At 38.0% G+C, this 26,660-nt stretch overlaps 2 protein-coding genes across 2 annotated transcripts in view; one reads left to right on the top strand and one right to left on the bottom strand.

Moving 5' to 3' along the window:
* Nucleotides 1-83, bottom strand: part of CPEB3 (cytoplasmic polyadenylation element binding protein 3) — an 85,775-nt gene extending 85,692 nt beyond the window's left edge. The window contains exon 1 of the mRNA XM_090145260.1: nucleotides 26-83. The gene's annotated coding sequence lies outside the window, so the exon portion shown is untranslated. The remainder of the gene's footprint in view (nucleotides 1-25) is intronic.
* On the top strand, nucleotides 19-20,336 carry MARCHF5 (membrane associated ring-CH-type finger 5). The gene is made up of 6 exons (XM_031597726.2): nucleotides 19-290; nucleotides 11,420-11,622; nucleotides 14,777-14,907; nucleotides 16,059-16,242; nucleotides 16,685-16,851; nucleotides 17,973-20,336. Exons 1-6 carry the CDS (start codon nucleotides 247-249, stop codon nucleotides 18,087-18,089), a joined length of 846 nt encoding a protein of 281 aa, XP_031453586.1. The 5' UTR covers nucleotides 19-246; the 3' UTR covers nucleotides 18,090-20,336.
* Nucleotides 20,337-26,660: the final 6,324 nt, after the last annotated feature.

The raw sequence follows: 26,660 nt of genomic DNA, 5'->3' as shown, positions 1-26,660 counted from the left end.
CGTCGCGGTTGCGCTCGGCCTTTACCTCACAGAGGCACCGCCGCCTTTCATCTCGGCGCCGCGGCGGCTCGGGCCGCGCCGTGCGTGCGTAGCGCCCTCCGCGCGCCGCGTCCCGCCCGCCGAGGGAGGCGCGTGGCGGGGGGCGGCCCCGCTTTCTCCCGGCGTGACGCGCGGCTCCCCCCGCGCTGGGCCCCTTTGTCAGGCCGCGGGCCCTCGGCTAGGCCCGCGCCTTCCGCCGTCGGAGCCATGTCGGAGCAGACGGGCCTGGCGCTGCCGCAGACCATGGACAGGTACGGGAGGACCGGGCACGGGAGGCTCGGGCTGGCCGGGGGCGGTTGCCGTACGCGTGGGTTCGCCGCGGCTTTCGACGCTTGGGTGGTGCGGGCCGCGTTAGGCTCGGCCGTGGCGCGGCTGGAGCGGCTGCGGGGAGAGCGGCGCGGTGTGCGGGGCTGCCCGCTTCCTGCGGCTGCGGGAGGTAACGCCGGCGTCGGGAGCGTCTGGTGCGTTCGCGGAAGCCTTGAAAGGCGACGCGTGTTTAGCCGGGCCTTGTGGGCTTTGTTACTGGCTTTGTCCGTTCTGGAGAAGCCTGCAGTTTCTTTTTTGAGTTGCTAGAAAGTCCGAGCTGTAAACTCCTCTGACTTAATTCTAAGGGAGAAAAGGCATTCGCTCTTATTACTCTTACTTCCTCTGTGCACGGGTATTTGCACACGAAGCACTTTCTCCCTGTTCTGCTGAGAATTTGAGATTCCCACTGTGGAGCATTGAGTCATCCAGGAAGCTCTTGAGAGCTGCACGTATAGGCGACACAACAGCCGGGCTGTTAGTGCTGGGCGTGTGACAGCACGGTGCTTCTGAAGGTAGATTCCATGAGGAATCTATCCTCTACTGATTAAACCCATCACACTCTTCATCACAAAAAACTGGGGAAAAGGGAGGAAAAAAACCAACCCACCGAACTCTGATGTTGTGATTTATTTATTTATTTATTTTTCTTTCTGTATAGAAAGAGGATTTTAGTAAAATACAGTCATCAGGCAGGTGATGGAGGGACAAACTCTGGTTGGCAGGGGCAGAGCTTGCACTGCCTGGAAGGTGAGGATAAGGAACTTCAGTCCGATGGGGGGGGGGGGGGAAAGACTGTAAGTGATTTGCTGGCAGACAGAGGAAGAGGAAAAGCTTATTGTTGATGTTTTAGAAAACCTGGGAAGTGATGTTGTTAAGGAGGATAAGAGTCAGGAACTGGAAACATTTTTGCAACAAGTAACAGAAAGGAGATAGGTTGGTTTTTGTTTTGGTTTGGTTTTTTTAGAAACACCGTAAGGGAAGTATTCTGTTTTAGTTCCTGTGAATATCAAGAATAAAAAGGAAGACGGTTAAGGATGACAAATGAGCAGGAGGAGGATGCTAAAGCTATTCTGTAGAAAGGAAGAAGAACGAGGAAGATCAGGAAGAATGTTGCACACCTGAAACTAAATTTAGTCTTCATCCTGGAATTTATAGTCTGATGATATGTAATCTTTCATTATTTTGGATGTCTAAAAAATCGTTATGTTCTGAATGGCTGCCCTGCTGTCTGTGGCTATTTTAACATAACATGAGGTCGTAATTCAGTGGGAAATGTCTGAGGTGGTATTTATCTGTGTTGCAAACAGTAAATTGATGTTTTTGTTTTTGTTTTTTTGTTAGGGTCTTCCTAGTATTAGCAAAGCTTACTGTTCGTGAAAAACTGTTAAAACTAAATGGCATGTAGAAAAGTCATGAAAGGTTTAGGTGAGCGTTTACTAAAAAGGAAGTTGGTTAACTAGCAGCCAAACCAGTTCACCATTCTTCAATTGGATGTGGATATCTGTGGTTTGATGCACATTTAATGTTCTTGTGTACTACAGTTTCACGAAGCTGAAAGGATGTATCTCTGGCCCTTTCCAAAGACTTCCCGGTAAATCTGGAATAAGAGTTGATAATCTGAAATAATTGGAAGGTGTTCATGGCTTGCTTAACAACAAGGGCAATAGGGAAAAAGTTTGAAGTACTTAGGAAGCATAGAGAAAGGTATGAAGAAAGACTGCAGCTTTCATGCAAGCTTGTTGGACTCAGTCTAGAAACTGAGTTTAGAAACAGTACTGTGGGAAACAATGGATGGAAATGGTAAGAAGGTGCCGAGTATACAGGATTTGTATTTAATTCAGGACTCAGTACAATACAAGTAGAAGGATCTTGGAGTAAACAAGACCTCAAAATGCAGTCAGGGTGAATAAGTTTTCTATTATATACTGGGGTTATGGAGTATGGTTACATTACAAGAAACTGTCTTGTTCCTTCATCTGGTGTTTCTCAAGATCAAGCATACCTGCTTTTATGTTGTATGTAGTGATGATCAAGAAAAACCTTTCAGTATTTCACGTCAGCAGACATAACCTGTGAATGACTCCTTTGTAGGGATTCTGAAGGGCAGAAGTTCCTTTTCTTTCATGCTGTTACTGTTGATGCTAATGACAGGCAGTTATTGCGCTGGGTAGCAGTAACAACTGCATACAGAAAAGCTTATTATGAGTTAATGTATTATCATTGCACACAGAGCACATAGTCTTAAATCAAATTGAAATCTTGTAGCGAAGGATGCAGAAAATAGCTTTTCAGTGAATAAAGCTTTCTTTGGTGTCTAATACTTGTCAATGAGAGGGAAGATCTTTTTTTTTTTCCTTATACCTAGGTGGTATCACTGAGAATTCACAGAGAATGGTGAAGTCCTGTCATCTCAGGAATGAATTATTGCTGTAGATCTGAATGTATGCACTACTTCATATGCAAGGGTGATAGCTCTTAAATCAAGTTCTTCAATATGTATTTGTGAGAGATAACATCTGGCTTTCTTTACTTGGCTCTTAGGTTGTACATCTGTGACATTCTTCTTGTGCATTCTTGGTATTTTTCCTGCATAATTTTAGTCTGAACCACATTTCTAAGAAATGACACCTTTCTAATAAAAAGCTGTTGGAGTGTAATGAATTCCTTACTTGAAATTTCTAGCTAAGGACTTTGTACTTCACTGAAGTGAAGGGTTGCTGTGAATGCAAGAGGAAATAACACAGAAATATTGTACTCACAGTGGTGTGAGGATCTTGAACATTTACAATGGAAGTATTGTACTTGGTATGCCAGTATTGCAAACTGAGTCCTTCTTGTCTTTTTAAATATCACTCTTAAAATTGGCTAAAAAAGAAGGAAGGTTTTTTTTTGTTTTGTTTTGTTTCAGTTAGGTACTATGAACTTCCTGTCTTGGCACTGTTTGACAGTAATTCTTCCAACTGAACACTTCTAAATGTTACCTTGTTTATTCCTTGTCAGGCATTCTGGCTGCTTTGTGCATGCTTCAGACTCTTGTTCTTCCTGGGTAATGTTGGAAGATAAGCAGTTGAACTTTGTCAGATTTTGGTACTAGGTTTGATTAGTAACTTAATTTTTTAAGCACATAGGTCACTCTGAAAGCAATGCTTTCTATTTATTTTCGTGGAAACTATATCACATGCAAAAAGTATAATAATGCTGTATCATAGATCAAATTGTCAGTTACAAAATACTATTTGTCAAGACCTCTTCTTCCTCCAGTATACAAGGACTGCTCTGAAAGTAATACCTCCTTGTTTTATCACAAAGATAAGTGAAAACTGATTGCAAACCTTTAGAAGGCCTTTTGCCCATCTGTGTAAAAGCATCAGGATGTTATTTTTAAGCTATTTTAACCTTGAGACTTCTGTCTTATGTGTATAGTACTTCCATATTGACATCTGCTTTGATAGGCTTACATACAACCTTGAATATTTTAAACTTAATGGCTTAACAGCTTAGTTCTACCTGCAGACAGTAGTAAATAAGCTCTCTGATCTTAGGGTTAGGAAACTCTCAATAAGCTGTTTATCATCTTAGTGTCTCATACACATTTTCAGGGCATTCAAACAGTATTCTCATCAGTTACATGTAAGAAGCTGAATGAAAGGTCTTACTGATAGCTTCTTAGATCTATGTAATAGTACTTAGCTGTGATTGCTGTCCTTGGCGTGGTGGCTTGCAATGCTTGTTGAAGTTAAAACTTGTGTCAACTAATACAAGTATACCAAGTAACTATTTTAATATGTATAATTTCAGGGGAAAAAAAAAAACAAACCCTACAAGATGAAAGTATTACTTTCAGAAGATTTTTAAAAGAAAACTTTGAGTGGCGGTGAATATACCAAATGTTCTTTGGTGCTTTGCTGTAGAGAGGATAGGGAGTCCTATGCATGAAAATATGAAATAATCTTTCTCTTTTAAAGCTGTAGTGTCTTTACATCGATTTCTGCTCTCCCCTCATTTGTTTTTCCTGTTAACAAATGCTTCCACTTGGCACTTGAGTACTTTGTTTAAAAGTCAGCATTTTATGTTGGACTAAAGCATGTCAACATCAGGTAGCCTTCTGTGAAGGATGCTATTAGGAAGGCCGTGTGCTGAGTGCTTGTGATTGTGTTTGTTCTGCTGGTGAGTCATGCAGTCAGCTTGAGAGTGCTGAGGAGAGTTACTTAATGTTATGTTCAGACACCTTGAAGCTTGGTTTGCATTTAGTAAAGCTTCTTCCAGATTTTCAATACCTGCCAAATATGAGTAGCTGTTCCTAAACCCATTGCCTCCCAGCAATCTCTCTTCTGGGGGTTTAAAATCTGTATTGAATTGAGATTTTTTTTGGTGACTTCAAAGTTTCATTTTTCAATTTTTCATTATGAATATTAGGAAGATAAAAGATGACTGTCTCTTCTAGGGCTTTTTGTTTGCTCTCTCACATACTGTAAATTCTATAATAAAAATAGAAGTTATAAACTGAGAATATAACTTGAGTAATAGATCTATTACATAAACTATTGAATTCAAAGCCATTTGCTTGGAGACTTCCAGCCAATTTTTGCAGCCTTAAGACCCCACTTTCTATTTTATTTCTGCTTTATTTGGAAGAGCATAACAGGGAAAAACTGCTTTCATCATGGAACTAAGAATGGAATGTGAACAGCCATAAGTTTGGTTTTTAGCTGATAAAGTTAGTGCTAATATGTTTTCCTTTCTTTTTATTTTTAAGTTTTATTTTTACATTAGCTCTGTGATTCTGGAAAGTTCATGCAGAAGTTTGAACTTGCATAATGCAGACTGTGAATGGAATCAAAGTTTGTGTTTCTTATCTGTTATCATTTGCTTGTCACAGTAGTGGTTTAATGTTGAGACAGTTACAATTTTAGGCATGTCAAAATTCTGTTCTCTATCTATGTTGCCTCTGATGTTTGTAATATCTACCACCTACTTTTTACATGTACTACAAACACCAGTATTGGTATTCTTCTGATGCAGTTTCTCTTCTACTTCCTCCAGTGCAAATTAAACTATTGTACATAATTTAATGCCGTTTAAAAAGAGCAAAGACATGTTTTCATCTTATTCTTGAGACTGACAGTTGTACTTAACATTCCAGTTTAAAACAACATATTAAAAATATCTCGATACCAATCTTTGAGAACACACAGATATGGTTAGTGCTTGAAAAAAGAATGTAAGTGCGTGCTAACCTTCTGTTACGGAAAAGTAAATCCTCAAGAGCTATGTTTGGTATCCTTTGACTCAGAACTTGAAGGAATAATAGTTAAATTCCTTTAAGTCAACTCAACATTTCTTTTGTCAATAATAGAAGATAAATGAGTATAGTTGTTGCTTATAAAACAGTGCAGCTAACAGGATTCTGATGAAGCATGAAGCGGTTGCACACTGATACCCATCCTTGGTGCACGGACAGCACTTCCAAGCAAGCTTCTTGAAACAGAATTGTTTTGTTATCAAGGTTTGCCTCAGTGCTAGTATTTTTAAATTCTCTGGTAATGTCAGAAAGCTGTTTTATGGAAGCACTGAGTAGGGAATCCTCTGAAAGTGTAATTAAACAATAGGAGCATCTAAGTAGAATATCTTAGCGTGCTTTGAGTTCCTTCTTACTAAGAAACAGCCTCCTGTGTTTTAGAGTCTCAGATCAATTTTCTGCTGCCTTCACTGACACTTCTTTTCAGTCAGACCTTTCTCTGTCCTCTCTTTATCTGTAGTAATTATTATAAGATGGAGAGTTACATGACTTATTTTCTGTGCATTGTTCTTGATTAAATGCTTTTTCGCTAACATTTTTATGCATTGGTTTGAAGCGTTGTCATCCTCTAACTGGAGAGTGTATTGACTGAGCTGCTGAAAGCAATGGTGTAAGTTATCTTTCTTCTTCCTCAAAGTGCAGAATTCAGGTCATGATGACTGTGATCAAGAGTATAGTTGAAAATGCTTTTCCAGGGAGCCTCAAATGACTGAAGTTTGACAGATGTATGATTTCTTGTTTTGCTATGCTTTTATTGTCTGGCAAGTAAATTTGGTGCATTGGAAACCATGGAAACAGTTGAAAATCAAAGTTTAGCACATAGTGAAGCGTGTAATGTGTCCCTGGGGAGTGGGCATTGGTGTAAGAATTCAATACAGTAGATTGCAGATGAATTACAGGAAGAATGACTTTTAAATCTACTTTGAAGTCTTATTCAGCCTTCCTCTGCTACATCTGGCAGTGTTGCTAGAACAAAGTTTTTCAACCTCATAATAATCCATCCTCCTTTAATCTCTAATTGGTGTAAAAATCAGGTAGTTTAGCCTGTCAGGAGTTGGGTGTTCTACCCTTAATAGCTGGTCATGTTATCAGTTGGAGAATACTGTGTGGTCCTCTTGCCAGCTGGAGTTCTTGTACTATATTGAGCATGCTACCTGCCTTGCTTTCTACAGCCAGAGTAAATATTAGTATACAAATTCTATCTCATCTAGCTTCTTACTATATCTATTATACATCCATATCACGTTGCTCTGCAGTTCAGCACTGGGAGAAGTTGAGACATTAAAGAATTTTTTCTGTTTTCATTTTCCTAATCAGAACTTTCAGACATACTGCTGTATTATGTTGCATCTATTGCAAACAATTAGTATATTATTAAGATGTTTAAAGGAACACTGAAGGAAGTGTTTTTAAATGACCTCAAAATCATAATTTGCTAGGTGTTTTGCTGCTGTATTATTACAGTAGTAGCATTACATATTAGTAATATTATGTATTACTGTTACTTCTTACTCAGCCTTCATTTTTTGAATAATGTTCAACCCATATTTCAGTTTTGGAAATAATTTCTTTGCAAGCTTTGTGATCTCACCCCTCACCCCCCACTGTTGGGTTTATTCATTTTTTTATTTCCTGATGGTAAGATTCACATGTTACTGCCCCCTAGCAGTTGCTTAGTGTCTTAGACCGCTGGAGGTGTATGCTAAGCTGCTGAAAAGTAATAATGACAGCTTAATTAGTAAAAATGTGTTATGTTTCAGTAATAAGGTGCTTGTTATGAGTAGTAGTTTTGCCTGATCTGTCCTTTGCATGGTTTTAGGAGGGCCCTGCTTTCCTTCTCCACTTCAAAAAAAGAAATGTTTTCAACAGCTCTGTGTATTTAGAGACCCGCAGCAAGGTGCAGGTTATTACTTCAACCAGTAGTGTAGATTCTTTGATAAAATAGCTCCCCAAACCCAGTGAGAACTTAAAAGTACTTGGATGTATGATAACTAAATCTGTGGGGGATTTCTTAGTCCAAGTTAAATAGAAGCAAAGGCCATGAATACATGTGAGGCATGATTTGAGCACAATAGATGGTGGCTAGCTGTCCAAGATTTAATCTTATCCACGAGCTAGAAAGTTGCCAGCAGGATTTTATGAACTGTCCTTTACTTACATTTCTTCCTTTATATAGTTCAGTTAGCTCAAGAGTAAACACCTTCTCCTTAATCGGAGCTATTATTCACAGCATAGAAATAAGCTGAACTTCCCTTAACTGATACATCTCTGCTATGGTTTCTAGCTAGTTATTTTGTTTTGCTTCTATGCATTTCCCTGACTGCTTATTGGGTTTTAGTCATCTGTGGGCTTTTTTTAAAAGGACAAAATATGTATTATTGAAAAGCTTCTTAAAATCTAGTTTCAGCAGTGCCATCCTCTGGCTAGAGGAAGTCAGAGCTGTTATATGGATACCACAGTTGTGTGGCCGCTGTTATATGGGTACTACCATTGTGTGGCCACAAGTATTTGCTTATGATATTCTCTGTTTAAACTTTCCTGGCTGTTTTTTGACAAAATATTTTTGTATTAAAGGCTATGTCAGCTTCTCTTCTATTTAGCATTACACCATATTATTGACCAGGGATGGCAGGATATTAAGACAAATGACCTTCAGGAACTTCCATTAGTAGTTACACTTAGTTTCAAGGGGACAGCATGCTTTCTAGCTGAATGATCCCAGTTGGCACATAGCTGCTGTGCCACTCTGTCTTAAAGAAGTTTGGTAGAAGTTATGATGGTGCATATAAGGCTGGTGTCAAGCACTGGAGCAGCTCTGTACTGCTGTCTTTCTGGACTCATTTTTTCAACTGGTGAGCCCTTCTTTTTCTCTTAGGACACGGTGAGAGTTTTTGGAGTTTGATAGACAGAACTCGGATTGAAAATGAAAGCATTTTCTTCTTGGAGAACTGGAAAGTACAGGGGAGATAGCAGCACTCCATCTCTAATCCTGCTGCAATCTCAATTTTCCTCTGCTAACTAGCTTCAACCATCGTGTTGGATAGATCTTATGTGTTCTGCTGCTGAAGTCTTCATGATGCTTTAGGCTTTGCAACTGAGTGCATCTCTTCTAACATTGCTCTCCCCCATGAAGCATGATGTAAGCTAGCGTATCTCATGGTAAGTGGCACTACTGCTTGATAGCTTTTATCAGAAACATAGGCCATGCTTGCAGTCTATTGTGACCAAAGAATGACCATCTAGCACAAGATCTTCCTTCTGCTTTCTTCCAGCTGAGGAAAAGAAAGTGCTTAGCAGAGTACTTGCAATATAATTTTTCACTGCCTCTTGAGAAAAGAGCTTACTGAGTTCCTCTACTGAAATGAATTGCAAAGCAGCTTATCTATATTGTGTGCTGCTACGTAACTCCCTTTAATTTTGAAATCTTGGTCTTCCCACTTACGTATGTTTTTACAGTATTTAGAGTGTAGTCAGTAGATTTATTGGAAGCTTATTACTATTAATCAGTAATATTTTATCTGTCAGTATTGTCTATGCATTAAAAACTTACAAGCTCACGGAAAATTGCTTTACAAATAGCTGACTCTGGTTATTCCTTTGGAACAGTGCCTTTTCATGGCCAGTTATTGCAGTGCTTTCAGTTGCATCTCCCAGTATGTGCTTTCACCTGTTACTGCATTGGCTCACAATGCTGTCATTGCTATCAGCAGCCTTTTCACTTTTTTCTTCTTTTCAGATTGCAGTAAGTATTCAGTGCTTAGCAGAGTCAGGATGCTTTGTTCTGATACTAAGGTAACAGTGAATTTGTGCTTCGAGGTAAAATGGTATGCTTTATAACATGCAGAAAAGTTTTCTTGAAGAGGTTTCTTGTATTTTATGAAGGATCTTTAATGGGAGGAAAATGCTTTTTGTGGCTCATGGTGAAGTGCTAGGTCCTGCTAAAAGCCTTGCAAGAATTTGCTTCTCAGAAGTTTTCTGTTTGTACTTGAAGTTCATGTGTGTTTGCCACTGATCCTTAGGGATCAGAAGCTGTAGGAGAGCAGCTTCCATAGTGATGCAAAGTTCATGGTTTGGAGAAGCTGCTTCTCAGGCAAGCTGTGGATTTCTAGATTACTTGTGTAACATTTGGAGTGTAGGCTCTCTGATCTTTGATACAGCTTTCTATCTATCTACTTTGCTTTTTATATGCATGGTTTCCTGAAGGGAATTTAGTAGAAAATAAAATGGATGCAATTAGTTTTTCTGAGTCAGAATAGAATTTTTTGAGTCTGGACGACTTTTAGGTACTGGGGACCAAAATCTAAAAGGCATTTGTAATCTTATATTCCAAGCTGAAATGATACTGGTCTGCTTTTTGTGTGTGGTGATGCTCTTAATTGCTTCCCTCCCCCATAGAAGTATAGAAAAATACATTAGTATTATTGATTTGGCTCTGTAGAAAAGTCACCAAGGAAAAAAGGTTTCTGTTTCTATCAGAAACAATGCTTTGTTCTGCCTTGCCAGCCTTTTCTATTTCAGGTTATCTGAGTAGCAACACCATTCAATAGTAAGAATCAAGGTCATATTTTATTCAGTACAAGAAAATGGAAAATGTGGCAGGAGCCAAGGTGCTTGTTTTGAAATGGTTTTATTTAGCTCTTTCTGCTACGGATGCAGTCAATGGAGAGGGATAAAGCTGATGACAAAAACGTGAGGAATTTACTGTTCATTATTCATGACTTGTTAAAGGCTTAAGACTGTAAAGGATTTTGTTATTCGTCTCTAAGTCTTTCAAGTTTTTTCAGTTATGATTACCTGGCAGGAAATTAGATGAATCAGCTAAGGAAAAGGTGAAGATTTTCTTATTAACAGAAAACTTGAACATAATTTATTCTGTGAGGCGCTCGTGGACATATTTGCTAGTTAAATAATCTGCCATTATTTGAATATGGTTTAGGCTTCTGTGGTTTTAATGCATTAGGCCTCACTGGCAGCCACAGACATAACTAGCTTGTGAAGTTCTTAACTGAAAAATGAAAGTATAAGTTGTGAATATAGAATTAAATTGGATGTGGAATTAGAGGAGCAAAGAACAAGATGAACAATGCTGTGAGTAGTATTGTATTGTTTTACAGAAAGTGTACAGGGGCTGATGGAAGCGGGAGAGGGTGATGCAATAAAGGTGAGATATGGTTGAGCAGCTGTGATGTGGCAAAAATTGTTTCAAGGAAGCCTGAAAGGAGAGGAAGAAGGTCAACAGCTGACAATAAATTCTAGAGGAGAGGAGAAGTTTTGTTAACCACCTTAACATATCCCTACATAAAAACTGCATTTGGATGCATGTATTTATAGGGTTTGTAACGTTGTATCATTTGCTTTGTATGAGGACTGGATTTATTTTCCCAATTAAAACTACTGCATTGATTTTATATTTTTCATGAAAAAAAATTACAAAATGCTCAGTGTGGAAGGAGATACTTGATAATACAAGTCAACATTTCATGAGTTTAATTATTAGAAGGCTGAACTACAGTTGCAGTGCTTTTTAACCCATAAATGATAAAAAAACTGAAATTAGTAATTCAGAATGTATTAAAAGCATCTGCTTAGCTGTCTGTGATATTGTTGTTAATACCACAGGACAAATCTGTGGTTAAAAAGGAAAAAACCTATGTATTTGGTGATTAGGAATGAAGCAACGAGCATCATTTCTAGGTGTACATTTTCTAAAAATACATATGAAAGTTTAGCACTTGAAAGTAGCAAAAATATCTTTTTTTCTTCCTGTAATTACAGAAGCTGCTGGGTTTGTTTTGCTACCGATGAGGATGATCGGACAGCAGAGTGGGTGAGACCTTGCAGGTGCAGGGGCTCTACGAAGTGGGTTCATCAGACTTGTCTACAGCGCTGGGTGGATGAAAAGCAAAGAGGAAACAGTACTGCTAGAGTTGCTTGTCCTCAGTGCAATGCAGAATATTTAATAGTATTTCCAAAGCTAGGTAAGATTGTATCATTTTAATCATAATGCAATGGGTTGTTTCTGTACATTGTTCCTAATTCTTTTTTTAATGCTTTTTTTAATGCTTGGAGCCTCTGTTTTATTGACAACCTTGAGTTGAAAAATTTAGCTGAAAGGAAATTTCTGAGTGACAGTACTGCTAAGAAGAAAGAAAACTGGCTAGTATGTAGTCCATGGTCAAGAAAATGTAAAATAGCATGATAACTTGTTAGGAAGTAATTGATGTATCAGTCCTTGAGTCACTTTTCTATAAGGTAGCTATGAAGAAGGCATCAAATGTTGATAATTAGCTTTACTTCTGGTGTGTGGGAAGGGAGGGTTGATATGTGGACAATGAAGATGTACCACAAAACTTGAAGGTTTTGGCAATGGGCAAAAAAAGTGCCTGTAGTTTGGTTAAGATGCATGTGCAGAAAAAAAAAAAGGCCTTTTCATTTGTTCCTGAAATTTGTGGCATCCTTTGTTTGAATGCTAAGGTGCCTAAATACTAATGTTCCTAGCTTCTGATAAATCTGACATAAAATTCTTGCATGAGACTGTTCAGCTCTTGCATGCAGGCATCTTTTGATCTGTTTTCTCTCTCGATACCAGCTTTTTTCTTGGTAAAGATATGAGGGAGGCATAAAATATAACATGTCATATGTAATTTTACACAAGTCTATAGCAGACTAAGAAAATGATTTGGGGTTCATCAGACCTCCTTTATGACCTCAGGTCCTTCAAACACATGGGACAGTTATGCCCTTTTGTAACTCTTTTTTGTAACCCAGAATTGTTTCATCAGAACTCAACTGTAAGTCAAACGAGGTCACACAAGGCAAAGTTAAGACAGTAAGATTTCAAGCAGTCTTAGCAGTAGCCCCTTCCTTGTGCTGCAGCAAACACACTACTAGTCATGCCATTCAAAAAACTAAGGTTTCTTGAGCAGGTAAGATATAGTAACTAACCGAGATTCCATGGCATATCATGGTTCAGAAACATAATCTGTGTTAAGACTCTTCTAATGTACTGCTGGAAAAAGGCTTGCATGGAAGAGTGCTTTCTAAACACTCTTCCTAGTGAAGTATCTCCTTCATTGCTGTTGTTTTTAAGTAGTAGAACTGCTTAAAACCCAGAGGTTTCATTATTATTTTTTCATTTTAATAAATAAGAAAACCAAACTTGGCAGACAAACTTCTGCTAAAGCATGATTTTTATTAACACTTGAAAAATATTACTGTATTTTTGTTCTATCATGTATGTCAGAGATTTTTTTCAATTTTGTACTTCTTTACTATCATCGTAAAAGATCTGTTCTGCCTTTCTTTCTTACTACTTTCACCCTAGAGGGATAATTAAAGTTTAGTAGAACTTTTTTTTTTTTCTAGCTCAAAATTCTGTATTTAATTCTGTAGTGTGCTTCCTTTCATGATTGGGATAAGTGGGTGCAATCTGTTAATATTTTATTGTAGACTTCTGCTGTTGCCATACCACCTTGCCAAGATGTGTAAGGCAAGCTTCACTGCTTTATGTTACCCTTTAGGACTTGCAGCATATGATGGGGGGGGAAGGGGAGAGAAGGAGGAATCTCTTGTCTTTACCTCCTTCAAAAGAATGATGTAAATTTTCCAGATAGTGCACTAAACTTTCTCAGTGATTGTGGGAAGCTATCAAGATATGCAAATGACTGTGTATGTAGCACTTGCTATGACCTTGTTGCTATTTCAATATGCTCATAAATATCTCAGCAATCTTTTAAATTTGTCCTGGAAAGTTAAACATAACTGTTAATACAGTTGAACTGGTTGTTCAATGAATTTATATTTTGAGTGAAGCATTCCTTCAAAAAACCACTAAATTTCATACCTATTCAACAATAAGTTGCTCAACTCGAGAGTACATTAACTCTGTAACTTTGTCAGCTGCTGAATGACTAATTTAAATCAATTGGTGTATTGAGGCAGGGTGCTGATGAGGTGCTTTCTGTTGTGAAGGAAGAAGCTTCCTGCCCTTAAAACTAGGACTTTTTATCAAAACAACACATTCTGTACTAGAAGATGCATGGAAGGGTAACTAACTTACAGTATATTAGTAAGGTAAAACATGATTCTCTGCCAGAGCTGGACTAAGAGGCTAATTAAGCAACATTCTGCCCAAGTTAGTTACACAGAACTGTCTACTAGATTGATACATAGCTTAGCCTTATTTACAATTACTTATGTCAAGTCTATATATAAGCTAGGTATGTTTAAATTGTGGGTCATCAGTATGATACATGCACAGACACCAATTAAAAGTTGCAATCCCTGCCTCAGGTCTCCAGATGGTATTACCATACAACTGGTATATAAAATATTGCTCTGTATTTGAGAGTGCTTTTCTAAAATGTCAGCGTTGATAAATATTATAACTAGTTCACTGAGATGTCCCTGTTACTTGTTTTCATTGGCTGGCTTCAGCTGACTAGAATTGGTGTTGGTATTGGGTGGTTGTGGTTTTTGTTGGGTTTTTTTGAAAGCACACCCACTGTTCTCTTGCAGAGCCAGCTAAGTCATGAAACGGGAGTCACAATTTTGTCAGCAATAAAAGTATGCAAAAAAAGTAGTCACCAGTTGCTTACTTTTTGACAACACGTGTAATATCCTAAAGAGTTTGTTGTAAAACACAAAATGAAATTGTTACTTTTCTACTGATACTTAGAAGTTTGGCAGACACAAAAGTAGCATGGAACGTGGTCATAGTGATAGCCACTTTTCAGTTCCATGCATACTTTCCAGACTCTCCAACTTCTGGCTTTTGCTTTGCTGATTCTCTTGCAGTCTTCAAAAGAAAAGATGTGAGTGTGCCCTGCTTATCAAAGTTGGCATGAGTAATGTGTTGCTCTGTGCAAGTCTTGAAAGTAGAGTTGTCAATAAACAATGAAACTGTATTGTCAACAGCTCTAAATGAAAGGGATTTTTTTCCTCCAATATTTGAGGTAACACTAAAAATATTGAATGCAGCCATCACTTTTCCAGTGGAATGGATCTTTGCTATTTTTTGCTCTAGAGTGGGATAAAGTTTAGTGACAGCTTTCTTGTCAGTGACAGGTGCTGAGAGCTTTCTTCAGTATGCTTATAGCTGCATCTTGAAACCTTACTTTTCCTCTGTCATAGGTCCAGTTGTTTACGTTTTGGATCTTGCAGATCGACTGATCTCAAAGGCATGTCCATTTGCTGCAGCTGGAATTATGGTGGGCTCCATATACTGGACAGCAGTTACATATGGAGCTGTGACAGTGATGCAGGTACATGTATATTTCCTCTTCTGGATTCTTCTGGATCTTACAAACCTTGAAAGCAAGGCTTTTAAATAGGCCTTTTAAATTAAAAAAAAATAGACTCTTTTCTTCCCTTAGCTTAAAATGTGGCCATATGGTATTTGGTTCTGTTTATATAGGAACTTGTAGCAAAAATGTATATGATAACCATTTTAACTTGAGCCCAAATGAGTTGATGCAGTCTCCCTGGTACCAGTGTCAAATGGCTATATAAAATTGATATAAAATGACTTAGAAGACCTCCTCCATTCCAGTGCATGACACTCCCAACTACAGAATCGTACATCTATGAATTTCCTCATCTTGTATCTTGTTCTTGTAGCCCTTACAAGGGCACTGCAAGCATCTGTAGGGATAAAACTGGAATTTAGTGAAATGTACTAGTCCTTATCTCTCTGAAAACTGCTACACTGAGCCTTTTTCTGTAGTAACTTCTATGATCTTTTATAGCTTCTCTAGAACTACATAACAAAATGGAAAACTAAACGCTTCTCTCTATGGTTGCTTTACTTTTGAAATGAGAATCTGGCCTTAAGCAAAGGCAAGATGTGGGTCTAGTTAAGCAACTGCATGGTTACAACTTCACACCCATGTTGTTATAGATACCTGGCTAAATCCTAGGTTTGAAGAATTAGCTTTTTTCCTCTGGCTGCATAGTGTGTTCTCTTGCATAGAGAATTCCTAATTAAGAGATTTTTAATTAAAATATCCCAAAATGCAATTTATCTTTTAAAGAGGAAGACCTAATCAATTTGAGTATAGAATTAATCATTCAAAAACTTAAGTTTTTGTATGCATTGTGGAAAGCTTTCTGTTTTCATACTTCAGATCTTCAGATGTTTATGCTTTTACTCATGCATGCAGAAGGACATGAAACTTTTGCTGAGATGGTAAAGAATTGTGTTACAGGTCTCTGTTGCATGATTAATGACATGCACACTAGGGCAAGAAGCTCACTTGTCTGCATTATGCTTGATAAACAGCCAAGGATGCAAAAGGAAGACTGAGTACATTAGTTGAAAGGTGTTTTGTTCTCTTAAAATGTGTGGTCGGTTTCTCCCCAAAGCAAACTTCTGAAATTGTATTTCTTGTTTGTCCACTATATACATATTTATCAGGTGGTGGGTCACAAAGAAGGTCTTGATGTTATGGAGAGAGCTGATCCTTTATTTCTTTTGATTGGACTTCCCACTATCCCAGTCATGCTAATACTGGGCAAGATGATTCGCTGGGAGGACTATGTGCTCAGACTGTGGCGCAAATATTCTAATAAGCTACAAATTTTGAACAGCATATTTCCAGGTAATGTGAATTAATTTTAAAAGGAAATACCAAGTTTGAGTTTCTCTGTCTAGGAGACAGGGATATGAATTTTTACCATCCTTAAGTATGGGTGATTATACCTTCCTTCTATTATGTTTGTTTTATTTTGACTGTGCTCATACAGTACCTAGTGAGGCAGGTAGGGCAGCAGAAGCAGGAATGTGGTTTCAGTTAAGGCTTTAGTAACGAAAGAAGCTACTAAAAATAACAGTTTCTCATTTGAAAGTAAAAATGAATATAGTCACTTAATTGAAATGGAATATCTGCTGAAAAGAGGGTGAGTTATCAAAGTAATTAAACTGACTATCTGTGCTGATGCACTGTATATTTATAATGAAGCGAGGAGGGCAGGACTAGTTCCTCCTATGTTCTGTTTGAGGCAGTGGCTACATTCTCTCTTTTTCTGCTCTCATCCCTTCAGGCATTGGTTGTCCTGTTCCTCGTATTCCAGCAGAGGCCAACCCGTTGGCCGATCACGTCTCTGCTACACGTATTCTGTGTGGAGCTCTGGTTTTCCCTACTATTGCCACAATAGTGGGCAAGCTGATGTTCAGCAGTGTTAACTCAAATCTACAAAGGACAATCTTGGTAAGATACTCTATTGTTTGTTATATAAATAGTTACATAGGATTGTAAAGTGCTGTGTGGGAGGAAACTAAAAAGTGTAAATTGAACTAGAACTTAAGAGTGGCATTTGTTAAGGGTAGAGGAGATTTCTTGAAGTTGTCTGTCAGTGGGCAAACATTACATGTGAGAGACTTTTTTTCCCCGAGACTGAAAGTAACCTGGAAAAGGCTGAAACCTGTGTCTGGTACTGTGCTAGGCAAATCTTAACAGTAGATGAGCAATCAGTATTTTCTAAGAACAGGCTCTGCAAGTGAGAACTAGGGTTTGTATTATCAACCTTTTCAGATTAGCTTCTGTTGAGTCCTTGGAAGAAACACCTTATTGAAATAAGAGTAAAAAGATATATTTCTTACACCTTAAATGAAGGCAGAAGAACAGGTAGATGAGAAAAATCTCCTTTGTGAATAACCTCTCAGGCTTGCAGCTTTTCAAGAGGAAGCAGATTGAGTTTCATGAACTGGCATCCCTGGTAGATATGACTGTCACTTCAGTCTTTTTTCTTTTTTTTTTCCCCCCAATTCTAACAAGTGGAAGAAACAACAGTGCTACAGCCATTCACTCAGGCTAAAGGTTTCTTAGTGTTTCTCCTTACTTTGAAGACTTGAGAAGAACGCAGGGTAAAACTTTATAAATAATAAATTGGCTTTCTTTCACTTTATGCTTGTTTTTAGCAAGTGCCCTCTACCACAATCTGTTCATGGAATGGTAACAAATATTATTATTTGTGCCATCTATAATTATTGAGAGAAGGGGAAAAAAGCAGATAAATAACTGTTTTACTTAGTTTTTGAAATAGAGTAATAGATTTTTAGAATATATGTTGAACTCCCTAGGAGATAAGTTTTCAAAAATACCTGTAGATCTATTTTGTAATTCCTTATGTATAACCTGAATTTCTGCAATACTGTATTGTGACAGAAAACTGTTATAATCATTTGGAATTGTCCTAATTAGCTAACTTGAAAAAGCTATTTGAAAGCTTTAGAAAGTAAACCTTATTAAATTAGTATTCTTTTACAAAGAACGTTTGCAATGATATGATGCTGAACTTTGCAGGCTTTCAAAATCTCTTTTTATTTCAGGGTGGAATTGCTTTTGTTGCTATAAAAGGAGCTTTTAAGGTTTACTTCAAACAACAGCAGTATTTGCGCCAAGCTCACCGCAAAATTTTAAATTATCCTGAGCAAGAAGGTGCATAAGGCTGTGATCATCTGATGTCATACAGTCTCACCTAACAGGTTTTCATGTTGTATTGGTTCCATCATTATTGCACAGTAGTGGAGAATTGTGATAAGTTGCTGCTCCTGTTTTTTTCTTTGAATACAATAAAGCACCGTCTTGTGGCAGGGTATATCCTTTCAGTAATCACTGAACCTAAGAATGTGACTTGCTTTCATTGTTTTGGGGTATTTCTCTTGAGCAACAGGCTTTGGAATTACTTTCTTTGAGCCGATTTGCTGAATGGGTGAAAAATATAGCACCAACTACACAACAAAAACACTTTAAATTGTGTAGTTAATATAGGCCAGATGCTTTTCAGATATGTTCAGATGCTGTTTCTAATAGTGTGTTTTCATACCCAGGCTGTCATCCATTTCAGTACTTCACGCAATGAAGGTTGTTTTTTTGTTTTTGTTTTTAAGGAAGGAAATGAGTCATTACTAAGGGAAAGTAATTGTGGGACATCAGGCAATAAAGGTTTTCTTGTATCTTGCTGGTGTGGAACAGGATGTGCACAATACACAAATGGCTGGACAGAGACAGTGAAAGATAGATCGTTCTACAGGACTTGTGTCAGCTTTAGCCACCTAAGTACAAGCTTTTGAAATGAGCCTGGCTTCCAGGTGACTATTGTATTACTGATACTTTTTACTGTCCTGTTGTATCTTCTGCAATGCCTACTGTTTTCTCATGGCTTTTTTTTTTTTTTTTTTGACCGTCTTGTAACTGGTACTAGATAGCTTTCTTTTTTTCTTCACAGTAAAATAATGACATGGGGGAAGTGAATTTCAATTTCTTTCTAGTTAAGTATTAGAGCAGTTGTTTAGTTCTCATGTTCCTTTTGATTATGTAAGTTATCTGTATAAGTTAAAAGAATAGGAAAAATATGAGGAAACAATGAACGCTAAAGTTACATTTAGAAGAAAGCTCTAGTTTTCAGTTTCAACTTGTAGATCTGGGGGCACGGCTCAGCTCCTGTATCTGGACAAGTCTTTTCTCTGCCCAAGCCATCTGTATTGGCAGGACAGCCAGGAACAATAGCTGGAATGGGGGCAATGCTACACTGGGGTACTGAGCTTAAGATGTTACCAGCAGTTTAGACAGCTGATTGCAACTTGGTTCTGTTCTGTAAAGGACTAAGGATAAATCTTAAATGTGTAATAAACTAAGTTAGTTTATTTGCACAGTAAGCTTTACTGTTATAACATGTTGAAAGTAGCCTGCTGATGGAGACACTAGCACTTCAGTTATTTCAGATATTTAAAAACTTAACAGAAATTAACTGTTTTCCAGAGTTAAATTTTGACAAATATAACATGGCCGTTTAATACTCCTATCAGATCTAACCTCAAGTTAGTACTCGAAGTTCTCTTTACAACAGTTTGTTGCTCTCAAAAGGTTTTTTCTTCTTCGTAATAAGATGTCAAATGCATGGAGATGGGTTTAAAAAATAAAAAATAAACAACAACAACAACAACAACAAAATTAGTGGAAGTATTCGTAAGTAACTATTTTCACCAGAAATGAAGGAAATGCAGCGTGGATTTAATATTTGACTGCAATAATGTATGTTTTAAAAAAAAACCTTGAAGTACAGTACCTTTTCTATAGTATATTTGTCTTAAATACTGAGATGTAATATTTTAGAACTGTATAAAGTGTATATAATGGCCACCTACTATTCAAAAACTACAGGTATAGAAAATTATACATTTGATCCATATCAAATACTTTGAGATTCTTGCTGTAACTGAAGAATTGCTACAGTCTTGCAAGTCTGCTGATTATATTTGTCTTAGAGTGGGCTCGATTTTATATAAACTTTAGATAGAGTGGCAACCTTGAAAAGTTGCTGCATTATGTAAGATAGCCTTGAAACATATACATATTTCTTATGGAATTCCTCATTTTGAGAAAACAGCTTTTCAGTGGTCTTCACTGTATATATTTCCAGCCAATTTATTACTGTTTTTTAAAGTCTCATTGAAGAATTGAATGATGCAAATTACCAGTCTTGAAACTTGTTCTCTGGAAAGAGATAATTGTCTTCACTGAAACTTGAAGCTACTGTAAAAATATCATTACAGAAACACTGTTTGGATTATATGATGATTAAAGTGGTGGAAGAAAGTCATTACTTTGGTTACTATGTTGTAAATCTTGTTTTTAGTATTATGAATTATAGTTATGTTGAATTAGGTTGAATAAATATTTTTTATGCTCCATAGTGTATTTTGTCAGTTGAACAGAAGCCAAGAACAATGGAATGTGTTTTAATGTGTATCTGAGGAGTTATACAATCAACTTTAAGTTGATAGGTCAAAGAAATATCTTGCAGTAAAGGAAAAATGACTGAGACTTCAACCTTACACTTCAAATTTACTATCTGTTTTTTTTTTTTCCCCTCACTTGTTTATGATTAATGAATGAGATGGTGGAATGCATTTCTCCAACATTTAAAGCAAAACACTGTTGCAGAGTGAAAGACCTTTGTTAATGCAAAATTGTGATTGGGAGTTGTTAGATAACTCTGGGTTGCCTGATGTGCTGGGTTTATTGGGGAATACAGTGATGTCTCTTCATTTTGAAAGGTATTACTGACTGTAGGAATGATTTTTTTCACTAATGGTTAATGTTCTGATACCTTCACAGAAGGAGCATTAAATGTTATTTAGCATTTCTCAATGCAATATAAGAGTTCGCAACCATTCTTATCCAAAATTTGTCTTTTTTTCCCCCCCATTTAGGCAAGAGTTGAACTACAATTATGGTAATTCATATGGTAACTCATTTTCCATCTTAAATTCTTAGATTTAAATGGAGCTCTACTAACTTCTTGTTTGAATGGTTTTTCTTTTGTTCTCTTTCCTCTGTAAAAGTTCCCATTTGCAACAGTTTCCTTGAGCTGCCTGTTTTAAATTACATTCATTCCCTCATCTCCTGTGGTTTTTTTTTCTCTAAAGGTAGCTGTCTCCTTTGACTTAGCAACACAGATCCCTGACTGATATTTGAGGCCTCTCTCCAGGGAAGCATTTGGAATAGTTCTGTGCTTACTTAAAGACATAGGTAGGTATTGTTGATTACAGTATTACCCATTTTTGAGGACACCATTCAATTTGACTAAAATTTCAGTTGCATAATGTTTACAGTGGCAGCTGTATCTGAACTGTATCTGAGCCATATTGTAACCCTGTTGATTGAAAATGGACATCTTCTCTCCTAACCTCACATGCTGTGATTTAGGGAAAAAAACCTGTTTCTGATGGTATCCCCTGATTATGCATTCCAGCATAATCTGGGGAAATCAGAATTTAGTGTCTCAATTTTTGTAGACATTGAGGCCTAGACTTTTCTTTGCTGCTGTTTAGCAGGTTCCTCTACTGGAGTGAGCTGCAGAACTAGAAATACCTGTGCCAGAGGTTGCTCAGAATTTCAACTACTTAAGTTCTTTCTGCTTTACTAATTTATACAACTTTAAGGTAGACTTTCTTAGTTTATTTCAAGGGCTTATTCAAGCTTGAGTATTGTAGCTTGCTTCCCAGAAATGCAAGTCAAAAGATGTGTGCAAAGAATATATTGCAAGTGGGGAAAAAAATCTTGTGTTGAGAAATGTTCTGTAAACAGGGACCAATCACATCCATTAGATCATGGCCCCCTGTACTTTGAAATTTAAGGTCTCTGGCCTTTTTGTTCTTGCCTGTTATTTACTCCTATGCTTGGTTTATTTAATTTCTTTTGCACCTCTGCATATTATGAGCACAAAGGAGTTATTTCTGGTTGTACCACAATAAGTACTTCAGTAGAAAAATTCCATTCTGGAACCAGTGAAAGCAAATAGCAGTCATGACTTGAAACTGCCTCAACTAAACAGCTCAGCAGCACCTGTCAAAACATATCTTGCAGGCACCTCATTTAATGCTGGATGACTAAGCCATGGAAAAGCAATTGCCTAAGCAGTAGGCCTCTATAGGAAGTACTTTGTTTATTTAGAAAAAAAAAATTATGCAACTTTCTTTCCACCTACAGAGCACTACTGGTGATGCAGTATGCATGGCGTACTGTTTTGTATTTTTTCTTAGTTGTTCTTCCACTCTGCAGTAACATTTTGCTGCAGCTAACAGAAGCCAATAAAGAAACACGCTTATCTATTTACCATATGTGTAATTTTGTGAGTAGTTGCCATTGCTTTGCCATGGGTCATTACAAGAAGCTAATATCCCTGCTTGATGTACCTCTGAGCTTTCTGATAGTTGTTTTCCAGACATTTCTGATGCTCAGAAGATAGAAGAGCTAAGATGGCCTGGAATCAAAATCTTCTTGATTTTGTTGACAATTAAGGCTTTTTCCTTTTCTGGCAGAATCGTATCTGGTTTGGAAGCATTCGACTAATTTGAAAGAAGAAAATCTCTGCCACCTTACCTCCCTTGGATAGTTCTAGGCTAAGATCCTAGGGATAATTGCGTTTGTTACAAGTGATAGTGTGAGGTGTTACTTGGGCACAAATTGTGTGCATTATTCTGTACAGTGCAGGAGGACAGTCCTGCTTCTCCAGTATATTTGCTTTTCAACTTTAGGGATTTATTTTCTTAATTTAAGACAGATGTTAGTTAAATACATATTGTAACAAGTCCCTCTGGGTGAGTGAAGTTGCAGAAGTTCTGTGGAACACAAGGTGCATGATGAAAGCCTTTTGGAGAGAGGGAACTGAAGAAATAAAAACCAGAGCATCATTTCTAGAGATAGGAAAAAATGCCCTTTTGACTTAATGGAACAGACTTGAACCTAAGTCCCTTAGTACTGAGCTATGAATGTTAGTGGCATTTCTCACCATCAACACAATAGCAGTTATCTTCTCTGCAGAGAGAGGCAGTCTCTGCATTCAATAGAAAACTATAGAAACAACAGAGAACTGTTGCTAATGTGTAAGGATAACTCGGTCTGAATTTCATCAAAAGTTTCAGGTCTGTCTTAGGTTCTTTAGTGCCTTTTAAATGTGAGGCTATGGCTTTTCATTCTGTCAGTGGCTCTTTTGGGGGGAAAAAAGTATCTTTTAATTACAGGATTCTCTAGCCCCCTCCCACCCCCAGAGTGATGTTAAATTTCAAAGTACTATAAAAATGAAAATGTTTTCTATTTAACATAAATTAAAGGCTGTAACTAGCCTTTCCCCACTGCCAAGTACAGCCTTTTACAGCAGGTGTAATACTGTGCTATGTGTTTTAAGTCACATACCCCCTTACTTATTACCAGGGCTTACTTGCCCATCTCATTTCCAAGATAAATGAGAATGCAAATAGACACTAATAATTACATTCACAAGCAGTTTCAAAACTGGATGCTTGTTGGTGTTTGCTTTTATTGTGCCTTCAGGTCTTCTGCTATTTTGGACAGAGTCAGAGTAGGTCATTACAATCTGTAATTTTTTTTTCTCCAGTTCCTGGTCAAAGCACTTTAGTTCAGGCTTAGCTAAATCAAATCTGCTGTGTGTTGGAATCCCTCTACATAACACTTAGCAGCCCACAGACATTCTATTGTCTTTATCTACAACTACGGAATAAGAAGAGCAGAAAAGGGCTGTGTAGGTATTAGCCAACTTTATTTAATTTGTTGTAACTGACACTTAAGTGTTACAGAAGGAAGTAATTATTTGCAGACTGAAAACTGACCAGCAGAATGCTTTTGCCCTGGTTATCCTATTTGTCCTTGTAGCCACAACAATTAAATTGCATAAATCTTAGTGTTTTCCTTCCTCTCTCTTCACTGATAGGACCATTGGTAGCATCCACATAAGAAGAGTTAAGAGAAAATAAAATCATTATTTATAACAAGTTGGACACCTTCAACAGTTTGTCAGCTTTAGGAGCCTCATTACAGGATAATTAGTTGCATCTGGAATATTCCTCAGGACCAAATTATCAAAATGTTATAAAAAGCAGAGCATGAGATTTGAATTCATCCCTTTTGGCAGCTGCATAATCATCAGCTGAGAAGTCGTATAATTCTTTTCTTGCACCTAAAATATATTCTTATGAATGACAGCCAGTGAGCCAAATTTAAAATCTGTTTGCATACAAGTGAACACGACAAAGAGAAACTGAGTATATTCATCAGCTGTGCTGTGCAGCTTGGATGCTGGCTTTTATAGTCTTGTTTTGGTTATATTCTGTTTTTAAAAGAACAAGGCTTGTGATACTGTGCACAAAAGGCACAAGCAAGCTGAATTCACAATGTGGCATTTCTGTTCCAGTCAGAAAGCAAATCAACCCACTGAAATGTAATTAGTATAAATCAAATATGCACTGCAATTACGTAGCACATGGTAAGCAGACTGTAAAACTGAGTGGTGTATTTTTGCATCCTAACATTTCCTGTATTCCCAGAGCAGCTTCTTTCCTTATTATTGCACTTTTGAGATGTAATTAGCTGGCCTCAAAATATCTCTTCTCTGTAATAACCTTTTTTCTGAAAGTCAAGTCTCTACTAATTGATTAAAGGAACAGTATCACCATCAAAATACAGTAACATGACTTGACATCCTTCTGTCCAAAACATAAGAAAGCAGAAGGCTGGGAAGAGTGTTCAGTGATTAAATTCTTGTACTCTTTAACAGATAAACTGGGTGCTGTGCCTCGGGAAGGGCATCTGTTTTTTTTTTTTTTTAAATTATTATTGGCATTAAAAATGAAAACATCTAATCAGTTTGTAACCACTGCTCCCATCACCCAGGCTCACAAAAATCATCCTGATTCCAAACCAAACAGATACTGGAGTGGCAGCCTACTGTGTGGTCCTTTGAATAGTGTGCTCTTCATGTGCAGGGGGTATATGGCAGTGAACACTGAAAGCGAGAGGATGTGCAGAAATACCTATTACATAAATTAGTGATTATGCTGAAACAAAGTCATGTGGTGACTGAAGTGTGAGGGATAGAGCAGGCAAGGGCTGCAGGCTCACTTCCATTTGCACGATCTGATTTTTAAGTCTCTGAAGTCCTACAAATTCCCTTTTCCAGCAATCACTTGACACCATACATGGCCAATCCTAACCCAGGAATGGGGTTTCTTGAACGTGCTCAACAAGTTTCTCCCAGCTAGGTGTTCTTGCAGATGAAATGTAAGGTGACTGAAGGTGTGGTTACACAGCTGGCTCACATACTCTCTTTGCTGGGTGAGAGGATACACGTACTGCAACTTTGTGCCAGCATGAGCCATGGACAGTACTAGCTGGTATTTCCAAGTTGTACTGGACTTTGCCCCTTCCTGCCTTCCACATGACTGCTGATTCTGGTGAGGCACTGATGCTCTTGCTCTTGGGCTGGGTTGTACAGCGATGCCCCATCCTTTTGGCCACCTCTGCTGCTGACAGCTCAGCCAGGCTCCCAGCTCCAGTGATACAACAGGTTAATGACTGCTGGAACAGATCTGTTATTTAATGATATATACAAAAAGGGATCTGAGATGACGACGTCTTGTTGCATTCCTGCATTGAGTCCGTTCTTGGGATAGCAGGGAACTATAGAGCTCTGGGCTGACCTAAAAGTAATGAGGCTGTACTGCAGCCAGCCTGGTAAAACAGTACCTCTCACTTCCTCTGGGATTGGAGCCAAGTCAGTTCTCCTCAGGCATATGAAAGGCCCAAGTCATACTGTAGAGTCAAAGACAAAGAGGGCATGAGGTGCCCTCTCCAATCATGTATAGTGAAAGTGGAGCTTAAATGCTGATTGCTGACCTAGTTAGCTGTTACTTGCCTCAATGAGGATGGGGCTGAGTCTAGTCTGAGCTACTGAATGAGCTTCATGCTCACTTCTTCCCAGTAGGTACAATATTATTAAACCATGCTGTTGCTTTAGTGGTACATTACAATGCTCTGACACCAAAATGCAGCCAGAACACAGCGCAACAATTTCACAGAGGTCACGTTAGCCTCAGCCTCCTAAATAACAAAACACAAAGATGAGAGAATCATGGCAGGATTCTGAAAGCATACCAACTGCTTGGCAGAAAGCACCGATTTTATATCACGTCTAGAACATCATTCCTTCTCACAGCTGTTGTTGCAATACAAGCCTAGAGCAGATGCTGGGATTGTAAAATTCTATATTATCTGAAAGCAGGACTCGCTCAGCCCAGCAGCAGGTAAAAAGTCAGTACCTGCCAGCACTCAGTGTTCTTTTTCCTGCTTCTACTGCTCCTGCCAGTAGTTGTGGTTGTGCTGAAAATTTACTCTTAAAGGTCAGAGATAAAGATAGATAGATGTAGATTTGTAATCCTGAACACATGTAGTATTTGAGAAGATGATCTCATATTCTGGTCCAGTCCTTTTATAATTAATCTCTGCATTTTCCAGCTATGTAGGAATTGTAGATTTTGGCTAGTCCTTTGGTATGCCCCTGGTGGTTGGAGGTCTTTCCATTGACAGCAGTTCATCAGTACAGTTAAAAAAAAGCACTCTAAGCTGTCAAACAGAAAACAAATGAGAGCTTACAAAACAGAATTCTCGCTGAACTGAGACAAAACTTCCAGTGCCGATGATGACGAGGAGCAGAGACT

This window comes from Phasianus colchicus, chromosome 8 (genome assembly GCF_987193195.1).
Source record: "Phasianus colchicus chromosome 8, bPhaCol1.hap1.1, whole genome shotgun sequence".
NCBI lineage: Eukaryota > Metazoa > Chordata > Aves > Galliformes > Phasianidae > Phasianus > Phasianus colchicus.
The sequence above is the reverse complement of the archived record's forward strand: the minus strand, read 5'-3'. Positions and strand labels throughout refer to the sequence as shown.

What these genes read in the sequence shown, in the direction of transcription:
- MARCHF5 (XM_031597726.2), top strand. Translation starts at nt 247, where the DNA reads ATGTCGGAGCAGACGGGCCTGGCGCTGCCGCAGACCATGGACAG. An exon ending in CTGCCGCAGACCATGGACAG is followed by an intron (nt 291 to 11,419) that starts GTACGGGAGGAC and finishes CTGTAATTACAG; the next exon opens with AAGCTGCTGGGTTTGTTTTG. An exon ending in TTTGAACAGCATATTTCCAG is followed by an intron (nt 16,243 to 16,684) that starts GTAATGTGAATT and finishes TCATCCCTTCAG; the next exon opens with GCATTGGTTGTCCTGTTCCT.